The 9,509-nt window shown below is 60.8% G+C and overlaps 1 protein-coding gene across 1 annotated transcript; it reads left to right on the forward strand.

Annotated features, from left to right (window-relative positions):
• The first annotated feature begins 1,171 nt into the window (after nucleotides 1-1,171).
• LOC142906546 (uncharacterized) lies at nucleotides 1,172-8,716 on the forward strand. Its single transcript, XM_076054646.1, has 2 exons — nucleotides 1,172-1,840; nucleotides 3,751-8,716. Exon 2 carries the CDS (start codon nucleotides 3,778-3,780, stop codon nucleotides 5,659-5,661), a length of 1,884 nt encoding a protein of 627 aa, XP_075910761.1. The 5' UTR covers nucleotides 1,172-1,840; nucleotides 3,751-3,777; the 3' UTR covers nucleotides 5,662-8,716.
• The last annotated feature ends 793 nt before the right edge of the window (nucleotides 8,717-9,509 follow it).

Genomic DNA, 9,509 nt, shown 5'->3' on the forward strand with positions numbered 1-9,509 from the left:
CATGTGACGTCACATTTCCCAAACCGCCCCCCACCCTCGTCACACAACGTCACAAATGTCTGACCCCCCCCCCCCCAGGTGAACGGCCCCTAAGGCAACCACGTGCCTTGGTGTCCTTGTCGACGATAGCCTGTGCCGGGTTAAGCTCAGTGCGGGGACTGCAGCAAATGTTGTTATTAAGGGGCCCTAAATTTTGTATAAAAACACGTCAATATTCAAACACAAATTTGTAGCTTGCATAGTAAAGTAATTGTATTTTTTCATTTGCTATACAGCCAGATAATACGACAAGTCGCTAACCTTACACACCAGTCGTTCGTAAAAGCTGAAGGCGGTATAGTACTATAGGAATGGAGCAAGTGCAGAATCACTGAACTGGGGCTGTGCATCCTGGGGTGAGTGTGGGGCGTGGCTTTCCTGGGGTTAATGTGGGGCGTGGCTTCCTGGGGTTAATGTGGGGCGTGGCTTCCTGGGGTTAATGCTGGGCGCGGCTTCCTGGTGTTAATGTGGGGCGTGGCTTTCCTGGGGTTAATGTGGGGCGTGGCTTTCCTGGGGTTAATGTTGGGCGTGGCTTCCTGGGGTTAATGTGGGGCGTGGCTTCCTGGGGTTAATGTGGGGCGTGGCTTCCTGGGGTTATTGTAGGGCGTGGCTTCCTGGGGTTAATGTGGGGCGTGGCTTCCTGGGGTTAATGTGGGGCGTGGCTTCCTGAGGTTAATGTTGGGCGTGGCTTCCTGGGGTTAATGTAGGGCGTGGCTTCCTGGGGTTAATGTGAGGCGTGGCTTCCTGGGGTGAGTGTGGGGCGTGGATTCCTGGGGTGAGTGTGGGGCGTGGCTTCCTGGGGTTAATGTGGGGCGTAGCTTTCCTGGGGTTAATGTGGGGCGTGGCTTTCCTGGGGTTAACGTGGGGCGTGGCTTCCTGGGGTTAATGTGAGGCGTGGCTTCCTGGGGTGAGTGTGGGGCGTGGATTCCTGGGGTTAATGTGGGGCGTGGCTTCCTGCGGTTAATGTGGGGCGTGGCTTCCTGGGTTAATGTGGGGCGTGGCTTCCTGGGGTTAATGTGGGGCGTGGCTTCCTGGGGTGAGTGTGGGGCGTGGATTCCTGGGGTTAATATGGGGCGTGGCTTCCTGGGGTTAATGTGGGGCGTGGCTTCCTGGGGTTAATGTGGGGCGTGGCTTTCCTGGGGTTAATGTTGGGCGTGGCTTCCTGGGGTTAATGTGGGGCGTGGCTTCCTGGGGTTAATGTGGGGCGTGGCTTCCTGGGGTTAATGTGGGGCGTGGCTTCCTGGGGTGAGTGTGGGGCGGGGATTCCTGGGGTTAATGTGGGGCGTGGCTTTCCTGGGGTTAATGTGGAGCGTGGCTTCCTGGGGTTAATGTGGGGCGTGGCTTCCTGGGGTTAATGTGGGGCGTGGCTTCCTGGGATTAATGTGGGGCGTGGCTTTCCTGGGGTTAATGTGGGGCGTGGCTTCCTCGGGTAGGTGTGGGCGTGGCTTCCCACGTGAAACCGACGGTTCCGTTTATTTTGGTATAGCCCCTGTGAGCCATTCGGCTGCCACAGCAAGCAGCGGCAGCAGCCAGCAAGCCCGTCCAGCGCCCACCGACTAAGCCCCAATATCATTCTCAAGCGGCGACGAGGACTGCCCCATCTGCTTCGAGCTGTTCACCGACCCCGTGAGTCCAACGTGCGGCCACACGTGCTGCAAGTCGTGCCTCGAAGCCCACTGTGACGCCTCCGCCACGTGCTCGAGCGGCCACGTGCCCAGGCTTCCGCAGGGCCTACCACCCCAGGCCCGAGGTGAACAGGAACGTGGCCGTGGGCAACTTGGCGGGGAGGCAGCGCGCGGTGGTGAGTGGGGGTGGTGGGGATGGGGGGGGTGGTGGTGGGGATGGTGGTGATGGTGGGGGGGGGGTGGTGGTGGTGAGGGGGTGTAGGTGGGGGGGGTGTAGGTGGGGGGGGTGGTGGTGGTGGTGGTGGGGGTGGTGGTGGGGGGTGGTGGTGAGGGGGGTGGTGGGGGGGGTGGTGGTGGTGAGGGGGTGTAGGTGGGGGGGGTGTAGGTGGGGGGGTGTAGGTGGGGGGGGTGGTGATGGTGGGGGGGGGTGGTGGTGGTGGGGGGGGTGGTGGTGGTGGGGGGGGTGGTGGTGAGGGGGGTGGTGGGGGGGGTGGTGGTGGTGAGGGGGGTGGGGGGGGAGGGTGGTGGTGGTGGGGGGGGTGGTGGTGGGGGGGGTGCTGGTGGGGGGGGTGGTGGTGGGGGGGGGTGGTGGGGGGGTGGTGGTGGGGGGGTGGTTGGGGGGGTGGTGGTGGGGGGGTGGTGGTGGTGGGAGTGTAGGTGGGGGGAGGGGTGGTGATGGGGGGGGGTGGTGGTGGTGGGGTGGTGGTGGGGGGGGTGGTGGTGGTGGGGGGGGTGGTGGTGAGGGGGGTGGGGGGGGAGGGTGGTGGTGGTGGGGGGGGGGGTGGGGGGGGGTGGTGTAGGTGGGGGGGGGGGGTGGTGGTGAGGGGGGTGGGGGGGGAGGGTGGTGGGGGGGGTGGTGGTGGGGGGGGTGGTGGTGGGGGGGGGGTGGTGGGGGGGGTGGTGGGGGGGGTGGTTGGGGGGGTGGTGGTGGGGGGGTGGTGGTGGTGGGAGTGTAGGTGGGGGGAGGGGTGGTGGTGGGGGGGGTGGTGGTGGTGGGGATGGTGGTGGGGGGGTGGTGGTGGGGGGGGGGTGGTGGTGGTGGGGGGGGGGGGTGGGGGGGGGTGGTGGTGTAGGTGGGGGGGGTGGTGTAGGTGGGGGGGGTGGTGTAGGTGGGGCGTGGTGGTGGGGGGTGGTGGTGGTGGGGGGGGGGGTGGTGGTGGTGGTGGGGGGTGGTGGTGGGGGTGGTGGTGGTGGTGGGGAGGGGGTGGGTGGGGGGGGTGGTGGTGGTGGGGGTTGTGGTGGTGGGGGGGGGTGGTGGTGGTGGGGGTGGTGGTGGGGGGGGGTGGGGAGGTGGTGGGGGGGTGTAGGTGGGGGGGTGGTGATGGTGGGGGGGTGTAGGTGGGGGGGTGGTGGTGGGGGGGGGGGTGGTGGTGGGGGGAGTGTAGGTGGGGGGAGGGGGTGGTGGTGGTGGTGCAGGGGGGGTGGGGGGTGGTGGTGGGGGGGTGTAGGTGGGGGGGGTGGTGGTGGGGGGGGTGGTGGTGGTGGGGGGGTGTTGGTGGTGGGTGGGTGGTGGTGGTGAGGGAGTGTAGGTGGGGGGGATGGGGTGGTGGTGGGGGGTGGTGGTGGGGGGGGGGGTGGTGGTGGTGGGGGGAGTGTGGTGGGGGGAGGGGGTGGTGGTGGTGGGGTGGTGGTGGGGTGGTGGGGGCGGGGTGGTGGTGGGGGGGGTGGTGGTGGGGGGTGGTGGTGGTGGGGGGGGCGGTGGTGGTGGTGGGGGGTGGTGGTGGTGGTGGGGCGTGGTGGTGGTGGGGGGGTGGTGGTGGTGGGGGGGTGTTGGTGGTGGTGGGGTGGTGGTGGTGGGGGGAGTGTAGGTGGGGGGGGGGTGGTGGTGGTGGGGGGGGGGTGTAGGTGGGGGGAGGGGTGGTGGTGGTGGTGGGGGTGGTGGTTGGGGTGGGGTTCATAGTTTATTAAACGTGTTGCCTCCAACTTGGAGTGTGTGCGCCTCCGTGTATGTTACACACTACACTGGTGCCAGAAGGGATTATTAGTTTGGTGTAGCTAGGGGGCGATTAGAAATGTTAACGAGACTTAAGGATCTCACCCAGTCGCCTTCAGGTGAAGAAAACAGATGACGGTTGTGATCCCGCAGACGGCCCCGGGTGCTGGAGCCCCGGTGATGGAGCGCGGGGAGATCCTGTCGCCGGCGCAGCAGCGGGACCCTGAGCTGGCTTCACCGCCTTCACCGGGGAGGGAGCGCCGCTCCAAGAAAGACTGCCTTGGCGACCTCCTCTCCACCGTCGCGGGTCTGGCTGCTGTACTACCACCGCAGGAGGACGCCGACGAAACGTCCGTCGCCGTTTCCTGCGCGCGGGAAACGGTGGAGGCGCACGCCACGCGGGAGCCCGCCAAAATTCAAAATGCCCGGGACTCGTCTCCCGCCAAAACCGACCTCCCGCCGACAGCGCTGCAGGCGGACCGCGGTTTTCCCTCCGTTCGGGGGTTCGCCGCTGCGGGCGGCGACTGGGAGTTTTTCTGCCTTCGCTTCTCCGCCGCCTCAGAACTGGCGGGGTGGACGGAGGAGGAGGCGCTGCGGGCGCTCCCTCTGGTGCTCGACGACGACGCGCTGGCGGCGTTTGACGTTATCCCCGACGACGACAAGGCGACGCTCGCCCAAGCGCTCGCGCAGATGGGGGCGATTTTCGCCTCTCCGTCAATGAAACGCCACAAGTTTGCTATGCGTAGGCGAGGGGAGGCTGAGACGCCCCTCGCCTATCGCATGGCACTCCTGTTTTTGGCGAAATCAGCGTATCCCGAGATGGGCCAGGTGGGGTGGGATGTTCTCATCCTGGAGAAAATGCTGCCGCTGGCCCGAGATCTCCAGGTCGCCTTGCCAGCCATGGTGGACGACGACCTGACGTCTCTTCAATTTGCGCGGTGCCTCCAAGCCCATTTTCATTACGCGCAGGAGCCCGCCAAAATTCAAAATGCCCGGGACTCGTCTCCCGCCAAAACCGACCTCCCGCCAACAGCGCTGCAAGCGGACCGCGGTTTTCCCTTCGTTCGGAAGTTCGCCGCTGCGGGCGGCGATTGGGAGGCTTTCTGCCGTCGCTTCTCCGCCGCCTTCAAGCTGATGGGGTGGACGGAGGAGGAGGCGCTGCGGACGCTCCCTCTGGTGCTCGACGACGACGCGCTGGCGGAGTTTAACAGGATTCCCGGCGACCACAAGGCGATGCTCACCCAAGCGCTGGCCCAGATGGGGGCGATATTCGCCCCTCCGTCAATGAAACGCCACAAGTTTGCTATGCGTAGGCGAGGGGAAGCCGAGACACCCCTCGCCTATCGCATGGCACTCCTGTCGTTGGCGAAATCAGCATATCCCCAGATGGGCCAGGTGGGGTGGGATGTTCTCATCCTGGAGAAAATGCTGCCGCTGGCCCGAGATCTCCAGGTCGTCTTGCCAGCCATGGTGGACGACGACCTGACGTCTCTTCAAGTTGCGCGGTGCCTCGAAGCCCATTTTTTCATCCGTCGGCGTGCCGGCATGGTCGCGAGCACGGGACCGGCCACAGGAACGCAGCTTCTACAATCCGCTGTTTCCCGTCCCGTGGCACAGTGGAAGGGGTCGGAGGAGTACCACCAGGGCGTACGAGACCGGCCGAGGGGGGCCTTCCCTCACCCGGTTGACGGCCCGATCGTGTGCTTCAAGTGCGGGCTGCCAGGACATGTGTCTAAGGGGTGCCGCGCTCGACAGGGAGGACTCTACAAGTCGACGCCGTCTGCGGATCGTCGCCCCTTCTCTCCTCAGGCGAGTCGCGGCGCACCTCACACACAGCTTTTGTCTCACCTCAGGCATCTGTTTAGAAATAGGGGTTGCGGATTTGTGTCGGCAGGCGTCGGAGGCCGATCGGGGTTCTGCGGGCGAGGGTACGTAGTTTTGTCAGGTTCGACGTTTTGTCCCCGGGTTCGCCACGATCGCAAAACCACTCCATGTCTTCACGGACAAGGCACAGAAATGTTGGTGGGGGGAGGAGGAGGAGGCCACATTTGCCGTGCTGCGTGACGGCCTGGTCAACGCGCCTCCCCTTCGTTACCCCGATTTTTCTTTGCCCTTCATCCTTGATACAGACGCTAGCAACTCGGATATCGGCACCGTTTTGTCACAGGTTGTGGATGGAGGAGAGCGTGTGATTGAGTACGGGAGTAGGGGGCTGTCTCCGGCAGAGCAACGCTACTGCGTTACACGTCGAGAGTTGCTGGCGATAGTTTATTTCGTCCAGTAGTACCGGCATACCTCTATGGACGCAAGTTCGAGGTGCGTTCGGATCACGCGGCTCTGCAGTACACGCTGCGTGTTTAGCAGCCATCCGGCCAGCTGTCCCATTGGCTTGAGGTCCTTCAGGACTATGCGTTCGTAGTTTCTTATAGAAAGGGCGTCCTCCACACGAATGCTGACGCATTGTCACGTTTACCACCCGGTGACAAGTGCGCATGCATTTCGGGCGCGGGACGGTGCAGGCTCTCCGATTCAGGTCCGCCCCGTAAGGTTGTCGCTGCAGCTGATGTCGCGCACACGGACGCAGCCGACATGCGTTACCACACGCTCGGGCTCACCAACACCGAGTGGGGGCGATTCCAGGCGGAGGACGCCACCTTGCTCACCATTAGGCGCCGTGTTTGTGACTCCGCGGAGGGCGAGAGTCGACGGGTGTTATCCACGGTGATCCTGCGAGGGGGCCTCCTGATGCGATGGGACGCAGAATTGCAAAAATACAATGTGGTCGTTCCCACCATCCTGTGGGCAAAGTTGATTGGCCCGGCATGGCTGCTTTTTGTTCAGAACATGCTGCGAGGGTACACTGCATGTGCCCGCCGAAAACCCCCACCAAAATTGGCGTGCCCCCCTCTCCAATCGATTTGCGTATCCCGTGTGAAAGAGCTCGTCGCGCTCGATATACTCGGTCCCTTCCCCACCACCCCGCGGGGAAACAAGTATTTGCTGGTGGATGTTGACTACCTTTCTCGGTGGCCAATGGCCGGGCCGGTGCCAGACCAGTCGGCTGTGACGATCACGGACGCCTTTCTCCACGGGTACGTTTTGAATAAGGGAGTCCCTGAATGCCTTCTCACGGATCAGGACAGGAATTTTTCATCTAAGCTGCCCAAGGAGGTGTGTGACCTGTTGGGCACCAAAAAGATCCGCACCTCGCCCTATCACCCGCAGACTGACGGCATGGTGGAGCGCCTACATAGGACGCTGACATCCATGCTATGTCAGCAGGTCAATGAGGAACAAACCGACTGGGAACTGCATGTCCCAGGGGTTCTTGCCGCTTATTGATTGGCCCCTCATACGTCCACCGGCTACTCACCATTTTTGCTCATGTACGGGAAAGAGCAAGATCCGCCTATTGATGTCCAGCTTAATCCGGATCTGGCTCGTAAGAAAATGCCCGACCCTGTACGCTTTACCCTCCAGTGCTTGTCGGAGGCTAGGGAGGCCTCCCAAGGTAATTCGGCTTTAAACATGCTGCTAACGAGTGGGGACCCGGGAAACTGGGACCAAATGGGCAGTTGGGGCTGGGCGAGGCTTCACTGCACGCCAGGTCTCCGTGGGGATGTCCCCTAAGCTATATAAACCTTGGTGGAGCCCCGTGGAAATCGTTGAGGTAAAGAGCCCGCAAAGTGTCCGCATCCAATTCGGTCGCAGGCGCTGGTTCGTGCATACGTCGCGTCATAAACCATTTTGTCCGCCTGACGGCGCTCCTTCATCTCCAATCCCTGGAGGCTCTGTATCAGATGCGCCCGACGCGCTGCGGCGCACGTCCGTGGATACAATGCCTCAAGGGTGCTCTGCCTCTTTCCCCACAGGGACCCAAAAACTGAGGTCTGCGGAGCAGCGGGCTAAATCGGCTCAAATTTGGGAAGGACACCCATTGTCCGGTCCTTCCTCTCCTGTCTGACAGCCGTCTCCTCCACCTCAGGAGGTGCCATGCCCCTCGGGCCAGCTTTGTCCCACTGCGGGACCCCCTGCGGAGGCCTCCCCCATCCCATCTGGGGGCCCGATGATGAGGACGCTCTCAAAAACCGGCCGGTTCCGATGATTCTTGCCTGCACGCCAAGATTTCCGCACACCATCTCACTCGCGAGCTGAAGGCGCTGTTGGTTGAACCAGGCCCGTCCTGTGCCATGGGGGGAGGCACGCGGATTTTATGTTATGATGTTGGGGGTGGTTTCGTTGTTCATTGTTCTTGTTAACGGTTAATCGTTCTAGTTTTACATTGGGGGCCACGCCTTGCAATTTGTGATTTAACGTTCGGCCGGATTGGCCATGGGAAAATTTGAGAAGTTTTTTTTGGTCGTTTCTCTCCTCTCCCCTACTTGAGTTTTGTTGACTTTTTTTTCTCCTCTCCCCTTCAAATTTTGGGGGTTTCCCAGCCGAGTCGACTGAATGTTAAAGGCTCCCCAAAGCGTTCAGTGTTAAGGCTCCCCATAGTGTTAAGGCTCCCCATAGCGTTCAGTGTTAAGGCTCCCCATAGCGTTCAGTGTTAAGGCTCCCCATAGCGTTCAGTGTTAAGGCTGCCCATAGCGTTCAGTGTTAAGGCTCCCCATAGCGTTCAGTGTTAAGGCTCCCCATAGCGTTCAGTGTTAAGGCTCCCCATAGCGTTCAGTGTTAAGGCTCCCCATAGCGTTCAGTGTTAAGGCTCCCCATCGCCTTCAATGTTAAAGGCTCCCCATCGCGTTCAATGTTAAAGGCTCGCCATAGCGTTCAGTGTTAAAGGCTCCCCATAGCGTTCAGTGTAAAGGCTCCCCATAGCGTTCAGTGTTAAAGGCTCGCCATAGCGTTCAATGTTAAAGGGTCCCCATAGCGTTCAATGTTAAAGGGTCCCCATAGCGTTCAATGTTAAAGGCTCCCCATAGCGTTCAGTGTTAAAGGCTCCCCATAGCGTTCAGTGTTAAAGGCTCCCCATAGCGTTCAGTGTTAAAGGCTCCCCATAGCGTTCAGTGTTAAAGGCTCCCCATCGCGTTCAATGTTAAAGGCTCCCCATCGCGTTCAATGTTAAAGGCTCCCCATCGCGTTCAATGTTAAAGGCTCCCCATCGCGTTCAATGTTAAAGGCTCCCCATCGCGTTCAATGTTAAAGGCTCCCCATCGCGTTCAATGTTAAAGGCTCCCCATCGCGTTCAATGTTAAAGGCTCCCCATCGCGTTCAATGTTAAAGGCTCCCCATCGCGTTCAATGTTAAAGGCTCCCCATCGCGTTCAATGTTAAAGGCTCCCCATAGCGTTCAATGTTAAAGGCTCCCCATAGCGTTCAATGTTAAAGGATCCCCATCGCGTTCAATGTTAAAGGCTCCCCATCGCGTTCAATGTTAAAGGCTCCCCATCGCGTTCAATGTTAAAGGCTCCCCATCGCGTTCAATGTTAAAGGCTCCCCATCGCGTTCAATGTTAAAGGCTCCCCATCGCGTTCAATGTTAAAGGCTCCCCATCGCGTTCAATGTTAAAGGCTCCCCATCGCGTTCAATGTTAAAGGCTCCCCATCGCGTTCAATGTTAAAGGCTCCCCATCGCGTTCAATGTTAAAGGCTCCCCATCGCGTTCAGTGTTAAAGGCTCCCCATAGCGTTCAGTGTTAAGGCTACCCATAGCGTTCAGTGTTAAGGCTACCCATAGCGTTCAGTGTTAAGGCTCCCCATAGCGTTCAGTGTTAAGGCTCCCCATAGCGTTCAGTGTTAAGGCTCCCCATAGCGTTCAGTGTTAAGGCTCCCCATAGCGTTCAGTGTTAAGGCTCCCCATAGCGTTCAGTGTTAAGGCTCCCCATAGCGTTCAGTGTTAAGGCTCCCCATAGCGTTCAGTGTTAAGGCTCCCCATAGCGTTCAGTGTTAAGGCTCCCCATAGCGTTCAGTGTTAA

Source organism: Petromyzon marinus, chromosome 66 (genome assembly GCF_048934315.1).
Source record: "Petromyzon marinus isolate PM22_M1 ecotype Great Lakes invasive population chromosome 66, UKy_Petmar_22M1.pri1.0, whole genome shotgun sequence".
NCBI classification, from domain to species: Eukaryota; Metazoa; Chordata; class Hyperoartia; order Petromyzontiformes; family Petromyzontidae; genus Petromyzon; species Petromyzon marinus.